The following is a 25,128-nucleotide window of genomic DNA, read 5'->3' on the forward strand; positions in this document are numbered from 1 at the left end:
CTTAGCATTATGAAGATTTGTTAGATAGCGAATGTATGGAAGTTATCTATAGAATTGAACCAAACTGATGCTCAAGAGAGATTTTGCACAAAATTTGCAAATTAGGCTACCCGGTGTGAACAAGATCTCTGTAAGTTGTTCTGTTCCGAAGTGAAACACAACCATCTCAGCCATTCATACAGCACAGCTTTTGTTTGTCGTAGCCAGGAGCGCTCTGGGTAGTCTCCAGCTGGTGGCATAGAAAGAAAGAGAAGGCTGCAGAGACTGAACAAACAGCATGCACTGTGGTATCCTTTATTTAAAAACTGTGAGCTAACTACAGTTGTAGTGTTCTCATTTACCATTCCGATGGCATAATAAACTGGGAGAACATTAACACAATTTCAAGGACATTAAAAACCTGTAGCAAACACACACACCACACATGCGCACACACGACAACACACATGCACACAAAGAGTATAGTCTAAACACAGCTACACAGCTAAGTGAAGAAAAGCTTCAAATGCTCTAAATCAAATTTTAAAACCCTTTATTATAAACTGTGGCAATACTGTGGCTATTATGAAAAAAAATTGTTTAACTGCTTAAAAAGCAAAAAGAAAAATACTGGCAGATTTGAAACTAGCAGCAAAAAGCAGATAAAAATAGAATGGAAGGTAACATAAGACTAATATCAAAGTTCTAAAGTTGATACTGTGTAGGGTTGCACTGAAGTCAGTTCAGATTGGTTCTTGAGGAACTATTAACAAGTCCCTTGAAACATGAAATTGCTGCACTTTACAAACAGTGGGAAAGAAAAAAGTATTTGGAATGTTACACACACACACACGCAGAGAAATGTATTAGGCATATCGGCTTATAGTCTTCGTTTATGACCTTCAAAAAGTTTATAAAGAAAAATTTAAGTGCCGATGTAGTGAAAGAAAAATTCCTAAAGATGCAAGTCTGAGTGCATTTATCAGGTCTAAGGATACATTTGAAGGTTGGGGGCAAGGCCTGACTGATGCACGTTCAAGAAGAAAACAGCGTGGAACCCATAAGGTAGGTAGAGTTCTCTGGCGATTGTGTGGCATGGAAGGTGTGTTAAACTCAGACTACCCTGAAGGAGATTCCAAAGTACGTGCAGTTCTACAGCCCTTCATCAGTTGAAATCTGTTCCATAGTGGCCGATAAATAATTCAGACTAACTTTTCAGCAAACTGGTTTTTCATACATTCAAACACAGGAATCCTTACCACACATGCAGAGCTGATATTCTGTAACCGCACAAATACGAATCCTGGTTTCAGAAGAAAAGCACATTAGCAAGGATTTTTTTTTTTTTTCCACGGGTTCTTACAAAAATGTCTGAAGCTGCTAGACATCTGCAAAGAGGGGATAAGTTTAGATTTCCTACTGATTTTGGAAGAAAAGAGATTCTATTTGCCTAAGGAAGCCAGCCATCCAGGAGCAGGGGACCGGTCTTTCAGCGCCTAAGAAGCATCACGTCCTTAGGGCTTAAACTCCTGGCAAGTTCAGAGCCAGCAAAACTGGCAGGTGGAACAGGGGAGAGAAACGAAAAGTTTGCATGTCTACAGTAAACTTTGGAATCAAATGGGCCTCGTAAGTTAGAATGGCTCAACCGCTTTCAGGATGAAGTGCTGCCAGACCAGAGGAGACGCCGTTCTCTGGAGTGAGGAGCTGGGACAGACACATCTCCATCTCCAGGGACCTTCTGGGCCGAGCTGTGAGCGCAGGGCCTTGTTTTCCACAAGCGCTTTCAGCTAGGGAATTTATGACTTTGCCCAGATAAAGATTTCTTTTGGGTACTTTCTAACATCAACTGATCAGGCAAGTTACTGGTAATTTCCCAAAATGAAATCTGGCTGTGCTAGTATCTTAAGGGGCCAGCTAATTCACATTAATGCCCTCCATTAGCTGCTGCTAGGTACCACCTGCTGTTGCTGAACAGTCAACCCTCAAATGACCTAACTAGAGAATCTATCACACTAGGTGCTTTTACTATCTTGGATTTTTTGAGCTTTAGAGAAATAGTCTTTGTAAAATGACTTAGAAGCTGCTACTCTCTGGCTTTGTTTCACTCTTCCTCTTCTTCCCCTTCCCCTTCCCCTTCCTCCATGGTCTCCACAATGAGCTCCGCTGTGCAGGTGGCTTCTCCCAGACTGTTGACAGCCTTGCAGGTGTACTTGGCATCGTCGTCCCCGCAAACATCGCTAATGATTAAAGAGCAGTTCCCATCCTCATCGTAGTCTATCTGGAAGTGGCGGGACTCCCGGATTGACTGGTCATCTTTGAACCAGACAACTTCAGGGTCTGGGTATCCTGCAGCACAGGGGTAGGACACAAGTTGCAGAAACCATTATTCAAAGTTTCATATCAATTCATGCAAGCAGCTCCTAAGCAGCCTCTGTTGATTAAAGGGGGACAGGAAAGAAGTCATGATGTTGGCTTTTGGCATGTCTTTTTGAGATTTACATTTGGATATGGGCATAGATTGTAAATAGTAATATCTGAAACCCCGACAAAAGGTACTTTACAGGCATGCCATTTGCCATCCATGTGGGGGCTGTACTGTGTCCCACATTTACACTGATCTAGAGTACGACCTGCAACACAGCGCTGACTCCAGCCACATGCCTACAGCTAAACCTCTCCTTGGATGAACAGAAAATTTATCTTGTATAAAAACTGAACTTAAATAAGTTTAAGTAAAAAATAAGAGAACAAATGGGGCACAAGAGATCTTTTTTTTTTTTTTTAAAGATGTTATTTATTTGGCAGAGAGAGAGATCACAAGTAGGCAGAGAGAGAGGTGGAGAAGCAGGCCCCCTGCTTAGCAGACAGCCTGACGTGGGGCTCGATCCAGGACCCTGAGATTATGGACCTGGGCTGAAGGCAGAGGCTTAACCCACTGAGCCACCCAGGAACCCCCAGGCACAAGAGATCTTTTGCGGGTGATGGAAATGTTCTAAATTGGATTGTGGTGATTGTACAATTCTGTAAATTTACTGAAGATCACTGAATTGTACACTTAACATGGATAAATTTTATGTTATGTAAATTATAACTCAAAGCTGATGATAAACTCTATAATACATAAGTTAGAGGAGCTGATAATATTGCTTAAAAAAAAAGGCAGTATTAGTCTGATTCAAAGATGGATAATCTACCAACTGTAAATAACTGGAAATTACCACATTGGTCAGCGTCATTTTATGTTATTAGTCATGTTTCTGGAAAGTTCAACGTGTAAAAATATATTTTATGTGTATATATGCATCATATGTATTATGTATGGGATATATTTTTATAGGAAAAAAAGTTACAGCCCCATCCAGAATAAAAATTACACATAAAAATTTAAGAATTCAAACATTTTTTTCTAGTAGATTTTGTTTTTATCAAAACTCCAGCCATATGCCTTAATTCCTCCTTAGTGCTTTAGTCAGCTACGCAAATAATGAAGGAAATAATCCCAAAGAGAAAAGTACAAAAATGATAACAGTATGCTGTAATAATTTTTAAAAAGGAAAAAGAACTTCAGAAGACCCAAAGACAGTGGTGATGGTGACAATTCTGAGCACTGACCCCAGAGCTTTCAGCAGTGTCCCTAAGCGGTGCACTTTCACACTAGCAAAGGCAACACATCTACCTTTCTTTAACAATAGAAAAAGGGAAAGATGATTATAGGCACTGCATTTACAAGGCAATTCGAGATATAATGAGGCGGGAGAAAACCTTTCTTCATTCCTCACTTTGGGTTACTTTACTTCAAAGGCATTATCTAGTCACACTGCTGGAGAATCTTAGAACGTGGGAGGCATGATTTGTTCTGACTGCTGTCCTGTGCTATGCAGCCTTGAGAAAGTTGTTTAATGAACTCTTGTGCTTTATTTGGTCAGACTGAAATGGGATCTAACCCTCCTCTTGGGCTGGCACACAATCGTCACAGACTTGAGACAAAGAACCCTGCCTTTTCTTGTCCTTATCTTTCTGGAATGTTGCCATCTGGAAGCTGAAATGCTTTGTGTCACCAACATTGCTCACTTCTCAGGCGCTATGCTAAGATCCCTTAAGTTCCCTTGAGCACTAACAACTCACAATTCTACAGCCACATTATTCTCGGCAGGCAGAGAAGCATGGGGAAGGTGGCATAGGCACCTGGAGCCCGGCTTCCCTCCATCTGGAATAACATGGTGTTCTCACTCTCTGCACTTACCAGTCCCACAGCTTTTCCCTTGACTTCGTGACATCTTGAACGGATTTAAAGGTTCCCCCTTTCCACATACGTCCTCTCACTGCATCCCCAGAGCTACGCAGGCATTAGATGTCATCTTAAGGTTAAAGGCCTAAGGCTCAGAAGAGTTAGATCACCACCCTAAGTCACACAGCTCGAGGATGAGCAATAGGGCCACCGGCTCCCCATCCCATACTCTTCCTTTGAAGACTCTTGTGGACAGTTCACACGCTTCCCAGAAGCTTGCAAAGCTCATTGCATTAAGTGTGTTCCATAGCCAAATAGGTCCGTGATAAACCACTTTTAACTTGAGTCTAGTGGCTGATGTAAGGATGTGAAATGGCAGAGGTGTCCTAGGTGAGTCACTGAATGGCAACAACCTTCAGGAGGGGAAGCTGGGAGCAGTAGGCCAACTCCTCACCCAGTTGTCCTCACAGCCCGGCTGCCCAGAATGGACATTTTGCTTGGGGCACGCAGCAGGGCTCACCAGTCCACCACACCCCTTTCGTAGTCAAGGGAAAAAAAAGCTACAACTTACCTTCAATCTTGCAGTCAAATCTAGCAGCGCTTCCCTCCACAACTTCTAAATCACGGATGGTCTTAGAGAAATATGGTTTTACATGGGGCTTTTCCTCAGCAACAGCCTCAAGGAAAGCTTGAGACACATCTTCTAGGAGACAGAGAAGGAAATGCGATCAGTTCTTCATTCCCCGTTCTCTCCTCATCCCTCATTTATGAAAGCTTTTTGGGGGGAGCCTGGGTGGCCCCGTGGGTTAAGCCTCTGCCTTTGGTTCAGATCATGATCTCGGGGTCCTGGGATCCAGCCCTGGGTCAGGCTGTCTGCTCAGCGGGGAGCCTGCTTCCTCCTCGCCCTCTGCCTGCCTCTCTGTCTACTTGTAATCTCTCTCCGTCAAATAAATAAAATAAAATAAAATAAAAAATAAGCTTTTTTTTTAAAAAGTTGCTAAAATTCAGCAAATAATGCGGCTTAGGGGACTGAATCAAACACACCTTTCTCCTGGGGACAGGTTGGCCTGCTGCCAAAAGCTATTGGCAGCAGAGAGAACTGTGACCAAACTGCGGAAATGTCTGGACTCCCCCCTTCCCTTATGCTGACACATTGAAAAAGGAAATAATCTTTAAAAAGGATTTTTGGCTGCATTCCATGCTGTTTCAGGATTCAGTGGAGGGTATCTAAGAAGGACAAACCACACCAGCCTTCCTGTTCTGTCACCCCTTTGCCCTCCTCCTGCAGCAGCAGGCCTGCTCCTTGGGAAGGAGGAGCTGGGTCCTAGATGCATCTTCAACCCGCCCGGATTTCTGTCCACACTTACATGCCTTCCTATTGTATGACCATGGACCAGGGACTTAGGATTGGTCCAGGGAAAAGCTGTACTTGGGGAGCGGGGGGCTCCTGTATCCTCTCTCTTCCCTTCAGGCTATTTCTGGGTCATCTGGGGAGCGTGGGTCAGGAGGAACCAGGCCCGTGTGTTGCACACTATATCCCCGACTCCCTCAGAGCAGCCCAGCAAGCAGCCTCACCAGTTACCCTGCTTTTACGCACAGGAGGGATCGAGACTCAGCTTCTCAACTTCGGATACCAAAACACCAGGCAGCAGGAGGTAGGGGGTATCTTTGGCGAAATGAGGCACCTCAAGAAGATGAGGGCCAGACCCTACATGTTTCTGGAGCAGGAAGAGGCCAAGCCCTTCCTGGAGATGGTCAGGGCAGTGTCTCGAAGATGGTGTGCAAATAACTAACCCTATTGGTCTCCAGGAGGAGCCCCGTCATGCACAGTCTACCCCGTTCAAATGACATGTTTCAGCATCCTGAAAAATGCCAAAGGAATATGGACTATAGTTCATTTGTTAAAAGAAAAACCCGAAGTAAGAATATGGAAGAATATTTTTTTAAAAAGATACTATATGTTTTTTTTTTATGTTTACCTATCAATATACAAATATCACTTTTGTAATGAGAAAAAAGAAAGCTTTTAATGAAGTCTTCACTAATTCTTACGTAAAATATAGGGAGGAGAATAGCGGAGGTCATCTCGTTCTATTAGACAAATAACTTTCCCTCTGAAAATAGTTAAACTTAATGTTAAACAGTTAAAGAATAACTAGTAGACTTAGTAATTATTGTCAGGGCAACCTAAAATTAGTTCAGACTTTAATCCTTGTAGTTTATATTATTAAAACAACAACAACAAACCACCCCTCCCCGGACCAAAACCTCAAAATGTCCCCCCATCCCCCAACCCTTCCTTTCTCACCAGCTGGCTGGAGAAAAATCTTCCTGGAGCTCCTTACCTTCAGATTCTAATTTTTCTGCATTGAGTGGGCTGGTTGGTGACCCTGTTGAGGATTTCCTGCCACTGAGCCCTGAGATCATTGCCATAGAGGACAGTCTTCCAATGGCTCTCACAGCATTGCCCGTTTTCTGGAAAACAGACACCGGGGTTGGACTCAGGTGGCGTCCCCAGTTCCAGCTGAGCAGTGGGGTTCGGGGAGAAGAGCCTAGCCCAGGAGAGGCAGCTGTCCCTGAAACGAGGGCCTCCCAAGTGCCGAGGATCTGCCGGAGGAGTGAGCCCAACCTTGCTCTGCTCAGTACTATCAGCCTGTCAGAAGATGTTCGGAGAATGGAATGGGGCCTGGAACCAATGTGTGCGTTAATGTGACTAAACAAGGTCAACATGAGACAAAAACCCTTTTCATACTGTGCTTCAACTCCCATAAAAGGGATAGTTTATATAAAGCAACTGCAGGCTGAGACAGCTCCAAAGACTTATTGCTGATGGGGCCCAGTAGGCTGTTTCTCGTAAAACAATACTAGTGATAGGAATGTAATTGGTCAAGAGAAAGTTACTACAGATCCCACAGGTCCTGATGTGAAGGGGAAAAAAGAAAAAAAAAAAAAGAAAAACGCCTTCTATTGACCTTGGGCAAGTTCCATAACCTCTCTGGGCTTCAGTTTCCTTCTCTGTATAAGGAGGGGGTTGGACAAGATGATCTCCAAGGTCTCTTTAGTTCTGTTTATGATTCAGATACTTAAGAGATTTTGAGAAACACTCTGACTGGCCTGTGAGTCTGTGAATGCACAGTGAGGTTCTAGAGGGCTGTTCCTCCCTGATGTACTCCTTCAAAAAGAAGGACCCAAAGAAATGAAAGGCAGAAGCACTTTGCTTTTCTGAGATGAGAGACTCCGGGAGAGGACAGAATTTCTGTTAAAAAGGATGCCAGAACTTGAGATGAAAACTTCCTTTGCATTGTGAAAATTCTACCAAGCATAAGGATTTAAGTCAGGAAATCCCCTATAATATACAATAGTGTCTATGCCACTCCTTCACCTTCCTATTCCACGGGTCCTTGAAGGTTTCACCTCCAGGTGAAGTTTCTTGCCCTTTTTCTAAGGTCAGTGGAATGACAAGGTAAGAAATGAAGGCATAATCAACTCTTTCCATCTCTGTACCCAAAGCTTTTCAGGCATCCAGATGCTGTGTGCCCAGAGGGCAGACACCACTGCAGACTGGCTCCTAAGAGAGGAAAGAAACAGTCTGCACACAGGCCAGTGGCTAGCACTCACCTACTGGGCCATAAACTGCAGCAGCAAAGCCATTTCCTCCTGAACTAACTTCACGCGCTCAAGCATTTCAGTAAAGCCTCACGATTTTGGACTATCTGGAAAGCCAAGATATTTCCATAAAAAGATCATTTTGGAAAGTAAAGAATCACAGGGCACTAAGGACTCTTAAGGGTGTGTGTGTGTGTGTGTGGTTTAAGCTGAGATCTGCTATGACCACCGCTACTTTTCTGTTTGTCACATGCCATCCTTGTGGCTCTCTTCATGCACTTTGGACAGACATTCCATCCTGCTCTGTCCCCTGGCCATCAGCCCTCTTGCATACATCACTGTGGTGTGGTTATGTTTCTGCCCTCTGTCACCATGGTGAAGCTGCGTCCCTCTGAACAGAGTTCTGGAAGTGGGGTGGTAGAGATGAAGTGGGGGTGGAGGAAGAAGGTGAGAGAGGACAGTGGACCAACTTAGCTCCCTGCAGGGCCATGGGGCCTCTGCACTCTTCAGTGTACCTGCAGACTGAGCCCACATGGCAGTCTTGTATGCTCTGCTGAGAAAGGCTATTCCTAGTGACATTATTGATCTATTTGTTGTGCTAGCTGGGGAGACCCAGCTCGTCCCATGGGAGGTCATCCTGACCTCAGGAATGGGCAGGAAGAGGAGGCACCAGCCACGACAGCCTTCCCTATGGAGTCAATGTCAGACCAGACTATTCCCAGGTCCGCCAAACTCTCAGACTCAGTCCTTCTGGCTCTTGATTCCCTTTATCGAACACAGAGCGGTTTGCCTGGGCCAGGAATCACTGGATTCAGAGAGTTCGTTCTCAACAAAGGGACATTACTATGTAAATCAGTTCCCCTCTGTGGACCTCATGTTCTTGAACCAGAAGATTTGAATCTCCCTATAGCTCCAGTCTTCTGCAGAGAGACTCTGATTCATACATGTGACTATGTAGCAGGAAACACTCCCCGTGAGCCCATGGGCTCCCTAATTCCAAATGCCTGGATTGTGACTGATCACGACTATCTTCACTTGTGTGGTGTCGAATAAGGAAGTCTTTCCTCTTCTATTAACAAAATGACTAATATGAAGTTGCCGGAAAAAGGCAGATAAAAGAGTATTTCAGAGAAGGGAGCCAATACACATTAACAAACATATAGGCTACCCATAGGGGGAAATTTTCCATCAGATAGTGTATTACAGCATATAATTTCTAAAACAGGGAGAAAAGAAGTGATTAATAGGGAAAATCTTAAAAATAATCTATATCAGATTCAATCTTTGGGAACTGACTTATGAAAAAAAATCAGCAGAGAAATTGTCACAACTGAAAAAGAAAGAGATCTGTACATTCGAGTCTTCTGGTTTCATGCCTTTGGGCTAAAAATTGGTTGCTGTTTTACTAAGACTTTTAGAAATTTTTGGAACATCAAGAAAGTTAGTTTCAATTCCCTAAGTTCCATCCTTGCTTTGAGGAAGTCTTTTTCTTGTCTGAGGGCAATTGCCAAGGCTGGGTTCCTGTGCTCCAGGCAGGCACTGTTTGTACTGGTCTCCCTAATGCTGCACAGACTCCCTTCTTGGGAGAGCCAGCGAGGGTGACTGACCCTCCTGGGTTTCCCTAGAACTGAGGGCTTTCCCAGGATGAAAGTCTTTCAGGGGCCTAAAGCTGGGAGGCCCCGGCACAGTGGGAGCAATTTGGTCTCCCTAGAGCCAGCCAGCCATCATAGACCCTACATATATACCAACAGCTCTGAGACTCCAGCATCACCTGACAAGTACATAATATCCAAATGTGATGGACAAGAGTACTCCTGCTATCCAGAGTCAAAACTTTCTTCTCTATGGGCCTATGGACCATACTGATGGAGTTTTTGTGGGTCTCAGAAAATAAAGATGGCTGCCCACAGGCCTCTAATTCCCAGTCCTTCACTTCCAGTTTTACAAGCAGCAGCCCTGTTACCCTGTTCAACTCACCCTCAGTGCTACTGCTCACCATGTCTAAGATTCTTTTTCATTTAAATAAAAAAATGTACCTTCTTTCAGAATAACTTCCTTCTAAGATCAATGACATGAGTAGTCATCTACAGGTTGCCTTACTTATAGGGATTTGCTCTCATGTTACTTCCTTCTTCCTGGGCCCTTTATGGAAACCACACCAGAACGATAGCAAGGAACCTACTCTTGTGCAGCCATAGAGATTTCTGGGCCATCCATGTCTGCCCTGGCCCTTCCCTTCCATCACAGTCCACCCCATTTTATTCCACTGCACTTTGACCCCCCAAACACAACCTCAGCTGCCCTGAGAGGGAAGGCCCTGTTTGGGGTGTGCTAAGGTCCTTGTATCTGGGGTAAAAAATGTGCATGGGTAGATGCAGCTGAGCCATTATCAGAGAGTTTATGCTTCAGGGACATCTTGAATGGCATGGGATTTTCTAGACTACTTTCGTGTGTATGTTTGTAAGACCTAACCGCTATTTTTGTGGAAAACCCATTTCCAAACGCTGCTACCTATAAGAAGATATGAAATTTAGATTCCTCCTCTGGGGGCACCTGGGTGGCTCAGTGGGTTAAAGCCTCTGCCTTCTGCTCAGGTCATGATCTCAGGGTCCTGGGATCGGGCCTGCATTGGGCTCTCTGCTCGGCGGGGAGCCTACTTCCTCCTCTCTCTCTCTCTGCCTGCCTCTCTGCCTACTTGTGATCTCTATCTGTCAAATGAATAAATAAATAATCTTTAAAAAAAAAAAAAAAGATTCCTCCTCTGAATTCTATCCTTTTCTCTCCCTTCTCACTTCCGGAAAACCTTATGGCTAGTTACACTGTTAACAAGTAGAAAAAAATTTAAGTGATTTAAAATATCAGCACAGATCATGGTTCCCTGACCCATCGGACTAAAAAATTCCATTTATTTCCTCTCCCATTTCCTTTTCTCTGTCCCTGTCCCCTGGGTTCAGATCCTTCCTGGCTTTGGTTCATCAACAGATGTGTCGATGCTCCCAGAGAACCTGAAGTGATAAGGCTGCCTCTTAACCCCACACTGTTGTCCAAGCGAAACCCAATGGGACTCCCTGCACGTAGGACCACCCCACTCCCACACCAGCCATAGGATCGTTAATAAAGCCAACTTTGATTTTGTGGACGCCTTTTTGTTTTAAGAACATTAGTTACTCTGATTTCACTGGATCCTGATACCGGAAGATAAGTTAAGCAACACAGGTGTTCCAAGTCACCTGGCACTTGAGGGAGCCAAGAAGTCCCCCTAAACCTTTACCGGGGGCTAACCAGGAACTGACTCTCATTGTGGGGGGAGTCCTGGCTGAGCCACACAGGGGGGCAGTGGTCCCTTAAACCCACACCCCCTAAGCGCCGCCCCCTTCGCTTCTGCTCCTTTCCACCTGTGTGTGAAGTTGTGCTTTTTGAGGATTTAGTGACCACGGTTTAATCATGCTGTATGGCAAATTACCAGTCTCTGAGTTGTCCCTAAAACAGAGATTTCCTTCTCTGCCACACAGACCAGTTTTAAATGCGCCAATTCCCCTGGCTGCCCAGCTAAAGGACACTGCTCCTATCAGGGTGAGGACCTCCGCACCTTCTCTCCCAAATATGCTATATCCCCTCTTCTCTTGTTCGAGCCCAAGTTCCATGACCACTTTCAAAGTCCTGCCCCTGGCAGCATTTCCTCACAACCACATCCAACGCCGGGGTGACTGGCTCCCTTCTCCCATCTACACTCACATATATGGCCATGGAAGGCTATACTGATAGTTTATGATTCTTGGTGTGCATTATGTCCTTTTATGTCCATTTGCTTCAGTGCCCCATTACACTAACATTCCTTGAGTATAGAAACCGTGTACCGGAGTATAGAAACCATAGCCCAGAAATTTTGTAATACTAATAGTGATAATAAAAATAACATAGCTGATGACAAGTTCTCTGTGGTTTGGATGACAATTTCATCCAGCTGCTATTAATCAGAGGCAATTTTGTGCCATTGCTAAGACAGTACTTTGGAGCCAGGTTTGTGTTTGAATCCTCTCCCATTTACTAGCCACGTGATCCTTGGTGACTTTCCTAACCTTTCTCTGCCTCGGCTTGTCTGTAAAGTGGGGAAAATAATAGTACCTGCCTCCCAGGATTAAAAGACTGTACAGAAAGTGTTCTGAATGTTTCCTGACATGGCCAGCCCTTCATATGAGCTACTGGTATCATTTTTGAACACTTAACTACGTGCCATGCAATGTTCCCAAGGCCAGATGAAGATTACTTCGTGTAATTCTCCCAACAATGCTGTGATGTTGCTACCACTATTACCCCCCATTTTACAGGTGAGAATACGAAGGCATGGGAAGGTTGTCACTCACCCAAGGACACATAGTAACACACAATCTCCCTAGGTGGTGGGGACCTTATCTCTCTTTGTAGATCCTGTGCCCTCCTCCTTCACTATAAAGAAATGTAAGGCCATCATACTGTCTTTAAGGAGGTCACATTCTCCAGGCTTGCCAAATAGTCTTCAAGATGATGTTGCTCAACCCTAGCCACAAAGACATGAAATGTCAGTCTTGGTCCCAGACTATCTCAGAAACAGATGTAAATATTTTTGGATTGCGGGTAGCTCCAATAAAGCAAATGTGAGGGGCAACATTCGAGTCCAAAGCGACACCCTCATTACCTGCCATTTCCTTCTTGCCATGTACTTCTTCATACGGTCTTTGGAGAGTTTCTTGGCCTCCATGTTCTTGGTGTCTTTCATTAGCCATGGATGCTGAAGGCACTGGGTGCAGTCCAGGCGGTTTCTGATGGAGGCAGAGATCAGAGGATTTCTGAGCAGGAGGGGACCTCAGAGACTGCTGGTCAGATCAGAAATGGGAGGTCACCTGTCCTTGGTCACACTGGGCAGAGCCCGGGGCTCTCTCTCTTCCCAGTTCATCCACCACGATCAGGGTCACTGTGCTCCTGGTCCTTTTACTCTCTTGGTCTGGGCTACACTGACTAGACCCAGAATAGGTAAGTGTTAAGGCCTAACCACCAAGTAAGCAACTGGAGTCTCATGACCTGCCCTTGGGGTCTAGGAAGGGTAAGGGCAGACACATCCGAGAATGATATTCTAGGGTAGGGTCATTCTACTGGTCACAGGGGGTCAGGGGGCTGTGGACTCTAATCTTTCTGTCTCCTTGTCTGGTGGAGGGAAGAGTGAAACATTAGGCTGAAATCTCTGAGAATCACTGAGCTCTCATGTCTTATGGTGTGGTTGAGTGTCAGGTTTTGTCCTACATACAACCTACGACTTACGACAACCTTCGAAACTGCACTCAAACTCATTTAATCTTTCTGAAAGCTCTGGGATTCTAGAAATAATTCAGGGCCATCACCTTAATTGTAATAGGACTAATAAAGCCCAAAGAACCAATGTTAACATACATTGAAAAATGAGTATAATTAAATTTGCTAATTCCAGCAAAACGCAGTGATCTTTAGATAAAGGAATTATGGATTATTTTAATTTTCCTATATTCAAATTTTCTACAATTCACATGTACTGATTTTATAATATAAAAATATTTTTTAAAAGTGTGGATAGGTGGAGATTTCTGGTTAAAGAGATGCTACATTTAAGAGTTTATGGGACTTGAGTATCTTGATAATTTGAAATCAGTTCTTTGGCGAATCCATTTTATGAGCACCAAAGGGCCGCACAGCTCATTACTGAATCAATTTGAGGTCAGATGAGAAAACGTGTGTGTGTATGTGTGTGTGTGTGTGTATGTATATGTATATGTGTGTGTGTGTGTGTATATACATATATATATTCTCATTTACCAAATCTTCAGTGAATGAAGCTTGATGGACAAAGGCCATCCTGGACTAGTGTAGTGTTACTAGGAAGGAGGTCTGCATCTCCACGAAGCACCTGAGAGTGAGGATCACTTCCACTGAAAGGGAATCTAGGGCCCCACGACATCCAGATTCTACCTGGGTCATGCCTACTTCTGCTACAAAGGCTGTGAAACAAAATGCCATGATGATCTCAGGGAAGGAGTGGATGTAGCTTCTGGAGGAGTTTGGCCTGAGGTAGCTCAAAAGGACTGAGAGGTGGACACAGAACCAGAAAATCAGAGCCATCTGAGAGACCCTCAACTCTGCTCTTTTGGCACCAGGATCTTGGTTCCAAACAGGATTTCTTCCGGTGGAGAGAAAGATAACTGGTAGGCTCAGGGGGTCTGTGGGCCACGCAGACAGGGTGGAGCCCGCACCCCACAGTCACCTGCCTGTGGAGTTGGGCCACCCTTCCCCTTCTCATCCTCTGGTACCCCACCTATTCAACACCACCCTTCTAGGGCAAAGCCAGATGCTAGTGGTGGTGGTGGGGAGGCACTCCTGGAGCCAGGCCCTGCCTCATCTGGCCACCTGTTACAGAGTGGGTGAGGCACCCAGTGGGCCAGTTCTTCTCACCTGGCAGCCGCTGCTCCCTTCCCTGGGGCAGGCCAGCTTTCCCCACACACGCACCGCCTCCCCACCTCCCTGCTGTCATCTCACCAGTTCCCTCACGTGGAGAGTCCTCACCCACGAATTCTGCTAACCACACCCGAGGCCTCTGCCCTAGCCTCCCCAGCTCCACTCCTCTCCCATGGGAACACCTAAGAGCACCTGGTGTGTCTGACCTGCTCTCATGGCCTTAGGCCATCCATGTGACCAAACACACTGGCCTCCCAGTGGTCACTACAGTTTTATGTGTCCCTCCACCGACCACGTGGGCAGCTCCCAGCAGCCCCCAGGGCAGAGGTGAGGAACTGCACAGTCTGCACGGTGAGGGGGGCCAGAGGCCACGCGGGAACAAGGCTGAGCCAGCGGTCTGAAATCACAGCCTCATTTGGGCCGGTGGGAGAAGTTTCCTTGTTCAGGCCTGTGGTTCTTAAGTCATTGAGATATGGAAAAAACACCAAGCCAGATTAGCCCAGGAGTATGATCAGGGGCCTCAAACAGGATACTTCCCGAGTAACCCCCGAAGAGGGGCTGAGGTTTCAGCCAGGCTACAGCCAAACTCACACACAGAAAACTAAAAGGGCTGTCATTATTCACACATAGCAAGCTATTCCTCTCCCTGCAACATCCGTCAAGGGCTGCTTTTTGAGTGAGGTTTCTGTGCTTCTAAAGACCAGTGGGGTGTCTGGAACTGGGGAGCAGGGGGCCTAGGAAGACCCCTTCCCCTCCCCACTACTTGCAGTACCTGTCCTCCCTGCCTCCTCAGGGGAGAGGATAAAGGAAGTCCCTGCTTCCGGACCCCAGTCTAGGGAGTGGGGAAGGGGAAAAGATGGAAATGTCAACTCATTACTTCATATCTTTCTTCAGCAAATTGCTGATAAAATCCTTGGCATCATCAGAGATCTCATCGAACGCTTCATCATCGAAGTCCCAGGTGGCTGAGGTAACGTTGGCTAGGGTTTCATTATCGTTGTCACCCATGAAGGGGGAAAGTCCACTAACCCTGGAAGAGAAGAGTGGGACAGCAGATGAATGGGCATGGGTGTTGGCAAGGAGGGCAGGGTGGGACGATCCCCACCAAGCGAGTGTCACTGAGGTCAAGAGTGAGGGCCTGCAAAGCTGTGCACCCATAATACCCTTGTGCCTGCCTCTCCTCCTGCCAGAGAAAAGGAGAGAGAGTGTGGCTCCCCAGGCTTTTGTGGCCCTGACTCTCCTCAGGGCTCACTGCACTTTTGGGGTGTCAATGCCTCTTATTACCATCTGCCTGTGAGGCTGAGGGGAAGGAATTTACTTCAGATTATGTTTTGTCAGGACACAGCAGGGCACCTCCTCTCTGTCCTCTGTTCTTGCCCAAAGCCCAGAACCGTCACCAAGGTTCCTGGGTAGAAGAGTCCCTTCCTTTCTGTGCCCACCCTCACCAGGGACGAGTCCCATGGTACAGCACTCATCACACACCGGGCTGCCCCTGCTCCCTTCTACCTCTCATCTTCCTCCCTGTCAGCAGCAGTGACAGGGCCCAGCACACCCAGGGTGCTTAGCAAGCACGGACGAACAGCAGACTTCGAACCAGCAACGTGGGTTTGGTGTTCGCCTATACCAGTGAGCCTGAGGCACTCAGGTCAAACCAAAAAGCTTCCCTAAGAGATACTGAGGCTGAGGAAATGGCACAGTCTGTTCATTTTCTGGGTGATCTGGGACAATTTCCTCATCTCTCCGTGCCATGTTCTCCCCCTCTATATGATGGAGAACCTACCACTTAACTCTACAGTGGTCACCACTTTTACTTATCCTCCTTCTCCTCTTCCTCCTTCTCCTCCATCAACAGCACCATGGTGGCAAACATTTACTATGCGCCAGGCACTGGGCGAACAGCTTAAAGTAGATGAACTCACTCAATCCTAATACCACCCCTATCCCAGGTAACTCACGGCTTTAACAGATGAGGAAACAGGCACAGAGTGGGGTTAAGTAACTCACCCAAGGATTCGATCAGTGAGATCTGAACCCAGGCATCTGTCTCTAGAGCCTAGATCTTAACTGCTCCTTTAATCAGTATTTCTATGCCGATGAAGCCATCCTGGCGTACAGCTCTGGCACGAGGCCTGGTCCGTAGGAAGGAGCTCTGTTCAAGACTGCAGATATTACACAGTTCTTCCCCACTGCCTCACCAATCTGTGACCTCGGGAATGACACATTTACCAGTAACAAATGAAATATGTCAGGCCAAGTATCTCAAAGCTAAGTAGGACAGGTTTACAGCTTACCAGCCTAATCTCTCACTTCTGTGTACCTCATCTTCACACCAACCCTCCCCCTGCCATTCACCCTGACCTACGATGACCTCGTAGGTGGGTCAGGCCTACACAGGTGCACAGGGCCCCACCCTTAGAAGGTCTCGCTCTTAGTTTAATGATCTGCTGCTGTCATACTGAAAGAGTAACGTTTGAACAAGTCACTCCACCATTTCTTTTTGCATGGGGCCCCACAAATTATGTAGCTGGTCCTGCCCTGACCTCACTTGAGTCCCATGAGATGAATATAGGGCCTTCTTGCCATCAACCTTCCAGATGAAGCCGTCACTGATGTCCCTTTCCCCCAAATCCTTAAGAACCCATTATCATAAACAGTAACGCAAATCCTTCTGGAGGCGTCTCTATGCCCAAACGGACTCAGCTTATGAAATACAACAGCACCTGCAAACTCAGTTTTGTAAAACAAAAGCCACTGAAATATTGTGAGGCAAGCTTGCCACGGAAGGAAACCTTGGAGGATACCTTTTGTAAAAAGAAGAAAGCTTTTGCAATGTGAGTTATCTCACCCTAGTCAATATATTTTAGAATAACAGAGTTTTGCAGATGGCATTAAGATGTCTTAAAGCAAAACACCGATTTCCCTTCTGTTTGAAGAAGGCATGGGGCTCATTATACATGACAATGAAGATAGTGTGGTAGCAAATCACTCCCAAGTCTGCACACCTACAGGCCATTCTGCCCTGCCTCCACACACACACACACACACACAAACACACACACCCTCTTTGGGCCTCGGTTTCCCCTTTTTCCACCAAGGGTGCTGGGTTAGAAGTCCTAGGGGCTTCCAGCTCTCCCCATCTCTGCGATTCTGTGCGATCCCAGCTAGCCCCATCTAGAAAGCGGCCTGATTCTTGCTTGTTGGCTAGGTGCCTCCTTCCGTCTTTACATTTTCCATTTGAAACAAAGAGGGGGAAAGTCCTGTAGCATTCCAAAGACTGCCAGAAGAGCAGACAACCCTGCTGCGGAATGCTGCACCGGCCCCTTCTGTAAACCTCTTTTCCTAATTAGGGACTGTAATCCTGCAAAGATAGGGCTTAATCTCTGTAAAGTTCACAGCTGGGGAGAGTGTCCTCGCCTCTGGCACTCCTTTCTGGCAGCCCATCCATCGGAAATACCCCCAGCCCTGGCTGGCTCCTTGCCTGCCGAGCTCCCACAGAATTCCTGTTAAAGAGTATGTCTCTAAAATAAAACTTGCCATATATGCAGAGCATGATGACAAAGAGAGTGTCGGAATTTCAGTGATGTTTCCTGGTGGTGGGATTTGGCAGGATTTTTTTTTTTTAATTTTCTTATTTGGGCTTTTTATTGCTAAAATTTGCATAAGGATCACATATGGTTGGGTTGATCAACCCAATCAATAAACATATTAACATTAGCATTAAAAAACACAACTACCCACCCCCTCTTCCTAGTTTTATCTCATTTCTTTAATTGAAGGGGATCAGAGTATGTCACTCTGAAATATGCCACTTTGGTATAAAGAATGTTTTGAGCTGACGGCAATTAGCTCTTTGCCCTCCCTTTCAATCTAAAAGCAGGACATACATTTCTCTTTATTACGGTAACATAAATTTCCATTTGTAAATACGTTCTCTCCCTTCCCAGAAAGACGAGACTCATCTTCATAACAGACCTTGCTAAACAACCCTTACTTACTACACATTTCCTAGTCACCTTCTCACAACTTTCCTCCTCCAGAAGCCCCAAACCTCTTTTCCTTGGTCTAGTTACTTCTCTACAATTACTTGCTTGCTCTCTTTAAAATAGTATGTAAGCCCCCAATTCTAAATACCTTCTTGAATCATTTCTTTGTGAACTCCCATGCATATATACATAATTAAATCTGTTTTTTTTTTCTCTTGTTAATCTGCCTTCTGTCAGTTTGATTTGCAGGCCTCCAAGAAAAGAACCTAAGAGGGTGGAGGAAAGTTTTTTCTTCCTCCCCAACATAAACAACAGATTTATCTGTTTGTTTGTTTGTTTTAAATTTTATCTTATTTATTTATTTTTTTTAACAAAACTGTAATCACTATGGGCAAACTTTTGGGTGTTCCACTTTTTTGTCACTTGACATTGTCTCTTCACAAGTGTATACAAAGTCTTCACATCCAATTTTAATGGTTGCTGAGGAGTCACGGAGGTCATGACAGCAGGCAGTTCTTAATTCTTTTTTTTTAAGATTTTACTTATTTATTTATTTGACAGAGATCACAAGTAGGCAGAGAGGCAGGCAGAGAGAGATCTGGGGAAGCAGGCTCTCCACTGAGCAGAGAGCCCAACGGGAGGCTAGATCCCAGGACCCTGAGATCATGACCTAAGCCAAAGGCAGAGGCTTAACCCACTGAGCCACCCAGGTGCCCCCTGTTTTTAATTCTTAATCTCTCACTGAAGCAAAACTTCAGGCAGGGAATCTTATGCAGAAGACCATTCAGCATGCAGGGCAGAATGTCAGAAAAGAGAAAGATATAGAAATGCCTCTTGCACTGTACTCTCCTCCTGGTGTTTTTTGTGCAGCAGATGACCTCCTGCAGGAATGGCCGGTGAAAGAGACCACACATCGGCCAGCAGAGCTACTGAATGCTTAGGAAGACGTTAGTTTTTTATCCCATTTGCGCCTTCAGACACACATTCCTCAGGGTGGTGGAAAGATCTGAGAAGGCTGGTTAGGTCCCAGAGGAAGAACTGGGTATCATTTTGTGCAGTGGCCGAGAAAGTGGGACTCCCTGGGTTAGTCACTCTAGCTGCAGCCCAAGTCTCTGAAGAGTGAAACCTATAGGTAGTGGCTGGGTCTGGGTCTGGTCTCAGGGCTCCTGGAGGCTGCAGGAGCTGGAATCAGACAGCATGTCTGGGCTCAGCAGTGGGAGGGCGAGGGCAGCCTTTAGTGGGGCTGTTGGATCCCTCTGAAGAACTCTGTACCAAAACCCAAGTCTGAGTAGGCACTTGACACTTGGGCACTGGGCCCTCTCCCTAGCTCACTGGGCTGATGTCTCTAGAAGTTAGGCTCTGGATGGGGATGGCTGTGGTGTTCTGGACTGTAATAGATGCTCAAGAAATGAGCTGAGGGATGCCTGGGTGGCTCAGTCAGTTAAGCGTCTGACTTCAGCTTGGGCCATGATCTCTGGTCCTGGGATCAAGCCCCACATCAGGGCTCCCTTCTCCTCTCCCTTTGCCCCTCCCCCCACTCATGCTCTTTCTCTCTCTCTCAAATAAATAAGTAAAATCTTGAGAAAAAAAAAAGACAAATGAGCTGAAATGATGAGCTCATCTTCCTATTGTTGCTGAGCCCAGTAGGAAGATGGTAGGGAGAAGGCAGAGCAGTAACTGCCCTTTACCTTGCCTTGGAGCAGGGGAGGGAGAGAAGGAATTCTGGAGTAGGGGTGAGAAAAAGGCACAGAGAAGGGTTCTGGTGTCCCCACAGGCGGTAAGGCAACACTAAGTCCTCAGAAAACAGAGAGGAAAGCAGGAAAGGAAAGGAGGTCTTAGAAAAGGAGGTAAGGCTTAGGACATCATTAATGTGTGGCCTAGATCACTCCCATCCTCTCTCCTCCTGCCTAAAACCAGGAAATCTCCAGGAAATTAATGAAATCTACCATTTCCTTCCAGAATCAGGGATGAGAAGGTAGGGGGTTCATAATCCCACCCACTGCATCTCTCCTGTGTCTGGAAGCGAGGCCAGGTCTCCAGGCCAGGACAAGATCAGCCCTGATCTCCCTGAGGGGTTTGAGGAGTTCCTCCAAGAAGTTCATATCAACCTACGGGACAGAGCTGGTTACTTAGGAGGTATTCACCAACTATGTGTTAAATAGTAAATGAGTTATTACGTATTTCCCCAACTCCCTGGCCTCCTGTCTCTCACTGGCCCCAGAAAGGAGATGGGGGATTCCTCTGGTACAAATGTGGAAGGTGGCCTTGACAAGGATTATCAGACAGACAATGAAGCTCCAACGAGAGGGATAGAGGGTACATGAAGACTACCACAGCACCTCTTCCAGGAACTTCCAGCAGCTGCTACTCTAGAATTTTGCACAGCAGGGTCTGAAAGGAAGGGCCTGGCTGGCTCCCACTTTTGTTTTGGGTCCCACGTGTTCTGCCGAGAGCCCTCACTCAGGAGGGGAGCTCCCAGTCCTCTCCCCGTTGTGAGAGCCAACAAGGAAAAGCCCCAGAGGGCAGAGCAGCCCGCCATGGTGTGTGCAGAAGCCTAGACACTGGGGGGATAGAGCTGACCTGCGTCCATTATGCCTGGTCCGCACTGGACTGCCTGGCCTGCACTGGCCTCCCTGGCACACACACAGCTCTCCCCTCTCTGTGCACCCTGCTGGCCAAACACCTTCCACATGATGCCCCTTTCATCAGAATTATTTTCTCCCCATTTCAAAAAGGTCTTCCCTATTTCTTGGTCTTAGCCTTAAAAGAAATCTGGTAAAGCAATAGAACATATTATCCAGATTATGATGTTCCTCCACCTAAAAGAATTGGCATTTTAAAATAAAGTGTTCTTATGGCTCAATGATTCTAGTTCTAGAATGTACACCCAACACGCACCAGAATACTTGGAATACTCACGATGGGCATCTATTAAAACCCAGCAGTGCAGATGGGACAGACCAGATGAGGGTCACACAGCAGAACACTACACAGCGTGAGCATGAACAATCTAGCACCACACACAGTGACATCAGTGGGTCTCACCAACAGCGCTGAGCAAAGGAAGCCGGACACATCTTCCCATAGGATTCCATTTATACAAAGTTCAGGGACAGGCAAAACTGCGGTAGGGTGTTAGACCTGAGGACGATGGTTACCTCTGAGGGACAGTTGATCTGATCTTCGTTTGGCTTGGAGGTGATTAGGGCCAAGGAAGTCCACGTGGCTGCCTACTTCCCACAGTCCTGGAGGGTGACCAGCCTTCCTGGTTCACCCAGGCCTGATGGGCTGCCCAGGATACAGGACCCTCAGTGCTACACTGGGGAGACACTAAGGGTGCCTGGGTGGCTCAGTTGGTTAAGCTTCTGCCTTCAGCTCAGGTCATGATCCTGGGGTCATGGGATTGAGCCTGCTTCTCCCTCTGCTTGCCACTCCCCCTACTTATGCATTCTCTCTCTCTCTCTCTGACATATAAATAAGTAAAATCTTAAAAAAATATAAAGTGAGGATAGTCTGCGAAACTAGGAGAGCTGGTCTCCCTACCAGTTAGGGACTGCCCTTACATTTTCACAGTGAACACACCCATGTAACCTGTCCCCAGATGCAGAATGCCCACATGGCTAGGGCCCCTGTAGCCCGGGTCACCTCCAAGCCACATGAAGGTCAGATCCCTGCCACAACTCCCTCCCAGGCTTGCAGTGAGGATCAAATAGGAGCTCCTGTGAAAATCTGTGAGGGACCCAGGGATAGAGCCAGGCCACAGGATAGAGGGGTCTGAACAGAACGAACGGAGCCAGCCTGTTTCTCAAGTGCCAGGTGTCTCCCCCAGGGCCAGAGCTGCCGTGGGAGCACGTGAGCACTGTGCAGACTGGGGCAGCCCCCAGAGGGGTGGCTGGGCCCAAAGCTCTGCTCTAATTCCCTATCTACCAAGGGAACCAGGAGGACAGGGTCATTGCAGCTTCCACTAGCCGTCAGCTCCCTTTCTTCTGGGGTAGGGGTAGGGGAGGGGGAAACAGGCACACGCGCTCCTGGCTAGGGAGCTACTTGTCTGCTGCTTTGGGGGAGGTGGGGGGACCCCGTGCAAGGAAGAAGAGGACTCTCTGGGCTACAGAGCCCACGACCCAGGTGTTACTGAGGGAGGCTGTCCTGACAGGCCACAGTGAGAATCAAACTCCTGAGCAGGTAGAAAGGAATGAAAACTCCTGGCCCTGGGAAGGGGGTGTGAGAAAGGGGGACACCAAGTAATCTTGGTCAGTTCACTCTGCACACACACAAAATCACTCCATCTCTGCTTAAGCTTTTGTACCAGCAGTTCCTGAAGCTGACTGTGCAGCACAATCTCCTAGAGCCCTTTGTCAGTTGGCTCGGAAGACCCCAGGGGGCAAAGAAAGCTTCCTCGGTCCTCCTCAAGTTTTCTATAAGGACATTAAACACTTTAACACTTTCACTTTAACAACAGAAATATGTTCACTTTTCGAAATGAACGTGCGCCTATCTGTGTCTTCAGTAAACCATCCCATCACTGTGTGTTGCCCCATAAACCCAGGGGCTGCCTCTGAGGCTAAGGATTGTCTGCAGCCTGGGGTTTCGGAGACTAAGTCAGTGAGAGCCCCCCCCAAGGTGTGTGTTCTAGAGCCTGCTAGTCAGAAAAGTGTGGTCTTTGGACCAGCACTATCGGCAGCCTAGAAGCTGTTAGAAACGTGGATTCTAGGCTGTCCCAGACCTCCCGAAGCAGAATCTGCAGTCTACGGAGAGGCCTAGGTGATTCGTGTCTAGGACTGGTCCCAGAGCTCTGGTGGGCATTCCTGCCATCGTTAACCAAAGTGGCTTCATATTGTCCACCTGATTCTCCAATTCCAATTCCTGCGTGGCTTTCTGTTGTCTGCTGAGGGCTCTCTCATCAGAAGTGCTTATAACGGGCTCATATACTGGACTCAGGGATGAGGCTGGTCGCTGGGGTCCCCCTGCCATGAGGATGGGGTGCTGTCTTCTGAAGACAATGATGATGCCCACAGAGATGCACCTGCGTTCCCTGCCTCCTTCTCCATGGACCCACCTACACAAGCGAGGGTAAATTATGTGGCACCAGCCCCACGCCACCCTCCTGACTGAAGACCCCAGCCTGGTCAGCATGAGGGACAGTGACGGGCCCAGGATAGGGTGTCAGGGTCAGTGCTAGCCACGCCGACAGGATTGCAACAGGGGCTGCTGACTCCACCGGGCAAACCGGAGTGGGGCAGGCTGGTGGGAGCAGGATAGGAGCCGCTGCCTTCCTGACTCTGAGGTGGGCTCTCCACCAACACCCACACTAGCCCCTTCGGTGGCAGGGCAGCCCAGGACCCTCCTGTGGGGCTCTCTGCCCCTCCCTCATGTGCCCAAGACTCACAGGATGTAGCAGATGACTCCGATGCTCCACATATCTGTGGCATAGCCGATGGGCTCGTAGTTGATGACTTCAGGAGCCACAAACTCCGGGGTGCCAAAGAGGACCTTCAGAGACCCCGCATTCTCTGTAACCAGGATGGAGAGGGATCAATCACCAGAACATTCAGGAGGAACCCATGCTAAATGAACGCCATCCGTGTGCATGGGAGGGACACAGACAACGCCTGGCTCTTGGGTGCTCTCCCCTTGAGAATGGCACGGAGACACCTGGCCTCCTTGGGAATTGGTGTGACAATGCCCTGGTGAAACTGACAGACCATGTACTTCCTGTCAGTGTCGGGGGCGGGGTGGGACGGGGAGGGGAGGCCGTGGAAGCCCCTGCACCCCACATGGTTTTTCTTTCTTTCTTTTTTTAAGATTTTATTTATTTACTTGACACAGAGAGAAAGAGAAAGTGAGCAAGCAGAGGGAGTGGCAGGCAGAAGAAGCAGGCTCCCCGCAGAGTAGGGGAAGCCTGATATGGTACTTGACAACCCAGGACTCCGGGATCCTGACCCGAGCCAAAGGCAGTGGCTTAACCAACTGAGCCACCCAGGTGCCACCAACCCCCCACCCCCAGCATGGTTTTTCACATGTCTGTCTCTCCCAAGCATTCCCAGAAGGGACTGTGACTTGTGCTTGGCAATAATCCCTAACATTCTCTATGTCCTCTGTACCCTGCTGCCTGTTTCATAAGGACTTTCCTGTTCAATATTCTCGAGGACCTGAAGGCGGCATGACATCCCTGTTCCTGAGGAAGAAAGGGAGGCCCAGAGCAGTCAAGTGGTTTACCCACATTTAACAGTGGGGGTCAGGACCTAAGCCCAGTTAGTCCCACTCCTAAGCTATACGCCCTTGCCCCCACCTGTCTCTCCTCCTAGGAGCTACCAGGGGGATAGCCAGGAAAGACCTTAACCCCAGGCTGCTGTCACTCAGCCAGAAAGGACCAGAGATGCCCAGTAGGATGTCCACTGCATGGTACCATCTCCTGGAGGATCTCGTCCACAGTGGGGGGTGGCAGACGTCTGGCCTGTGGACCACATCTGCTCTGTGTCACTACAGAGCCCACAGCAAATGCTCAAAGACAGACGACTGAAGAGCTTTCAGATGCAACAGCTCTGTTCCACTCCAACCTGAACCCTTCCAGCTACACGCTATTCCTTCCCAGCTCTCCAGGCCATGGGAGAGACACGCTATCTCCACGTATCTCTCACCACGGGAGCCTGCATGTTGTGTCACTGGGGCTCTCATGCTACCAGCCCCTTGGGCCAGAAGCACCCTATCTGCTCAAACCATGAGTGGTTCCTGCCTGAAGGTGGGCCCTGTGCACCAGCTGCTGCCCCCACACCACGTCTTCAGTGGGCGGAGCACAGCAAGTCAGAGCCTAGCAGAACCTCACTGCCTCAGTGACCCCTTTGTAATGGGGTGCCCTGGCACCAAGTGCCCCCG

General features: G+C 47.5%; 1 protein-coding gene across 6 annotated transcripts in view; it reads right to left on the reverse strand.

Moving 5' to 3' along the window:
* Positions 1 to 273: 273 nt before the first annotated feature.
* Positions 274 to 25,128, reverse strand: part of LOC111154981 (myosin light chain kinase) — a 174,293-nt gene continuing 149,438 nt past the window's right edge. For 4 of the 6 annotated variants that reach the window (XM_022514943.1, XM_022514945.1, XM_022514948.1 and 1 more), the window contains 6 exons: positions 23,642 to 23,765; positions 15,150 to 15,302; positions 12,489 to 12,612; positions 6,553 to 6,682; positions 4,779 to 4,910; positions 274 to 2,325 (listed from right to left, as the gene is read on the reverse strand). In XM_022514943.1, the coding sequence (XP_022370651.1) occupies positions 2,081 to 2,325; positions 4,779 to 4,910; positions 6,553 to 6,682; positions 12,489 to 12,612; positions 15,150 to 15,302; positions 23,642 to 23,765 (908 nt within the window). In that variant the 3' untranslated portion in view covers positions 274 to 2,080. The remainder of the gene's footprint in view (positions 2,326 to 4,778; positions 4,911 to 6,552; positions 6,683 to 12,488; positions 12,613 to 15,149; positions 15,303 to 23,641; positions 23,766 to 25,128) is intronic. The other 2 variants (XM_022514949.1, XM_022514947.1) reach the window with 1 other exon arrangement.

The sequence above is a fragment of the Enhydra lutris genome, unplaced genomic scaffold (genome assembly GCF_002288905.1).
Source record: "Enhydra lutris kenyoni isolate GAN:26980312 unplaced genomic scaffold, ASM228890v2 scaffoldscaffold39, whole genome shotgun sequence".
NCBI lineage: Eukaryota > Metazoa > Chordata > Mammalia > Carnivora > Mustelidae > Enhydra > Enhydra lutris.